General features: G+C 43.1%; 1 protein-coding gene across 1 annotated transcript in view; it reads right to left on the minus strand.

Moving 5' to 3' along the window:
• Window positions 1-770, minus strand: part of SMARCAL1 (SWI/SNF related, matrix associated, actin dependent regulator of chromatin, subfamily a like 1) — a 58,994-nt gene that overhangs the window by 50,334 nt on the left and 7,890 nt on the right. Inside the window, 1 exon segment of the mRNA XM_023510439.1 lies at window positions 738-770. This exon segment is cut by the window's right edge and continues 78 nt beyond it. Coding sequence (XP_023366207.1) covers window positions 738-770 — 33 coding nt within the window.

A 770-nucleotide genomic window follows, 5' to 3' on the forward strand; every position in this document is an offset into this window, starting at 1 on the left:
CCTTAGCCACTTGAGCCACAGACACCAAGCCAGCCACGTTATTTTTAATAAGGATGTGGCCCCAGCAAGCTAAAAATGAAACCCAGGAACCCAAAATTCTAAAGCTACTTCTAATATTCCTTTGAAGATCCTCACAAAAAATAAAACCAAACTATTCTGCTTTGGCCAGTGGTTTTAACAATTAGGCTCCCCTGAAGATTTAAAAATACCAAGGCCTAGGCCTCCCCTTAGACCAAATAAATCAGCCTTTCTGAGTGTGAGCCAGGTATTAATCAGTGTTTCTGCAGTAGCCCAGTGCTGCCACCAGCGTCCTGCTCGGAGCTTGGCAATCTGCCTTTTAACAAACCACTCAAGCGGTTCCCATGCACTCCCCAGTTTGAAAAACAGTCTAAATTTATGTAAGGAAAGACATCATTTTCATGGCAACCACCTATCTTTCTGCTCTGTTAAAGCCAAAATAAAAACAGATGGGGTTGAAATGGCTGTAGTAGGAATTTACCTGCTTCTACTAGGATACTGACCAAGTGACTAGGGAAAATTGTGGGATCTTCTCTTTGGGAGACCTTAAGAACAAAACAGCCCCCCCCCCACCCCCACTATGTGTTCACTATCTGGAACAAGGGAAGGGGAGCAGACCAGAAGTCATTTTTGAATATTCCAAGATAGAGAAAAACACCCTACACTGTGCTCACTGACCAGTATACATCCTGGGAACCAAACAGAGACCAATTACTTGCCATATTTTCTGGAATCCATCTGTTTAAATACTG

Source organism: Otolemur garnettii, unplaced genomic scaffold, assembly GCF_000181295.1.
Source record: "Otolemur garnettii isolate 467f Iridium unplaced genomic scaffold, OtoGar3 scaffold00013, whole genome shotgun sequence".
Classification (NCBI taxonomy): domain Eukaryota; kingdom Metazoa; phylum Chordata; class Mammalia; order Primates; family Galagidae; genus Otolemur; species Otolemur garnettii.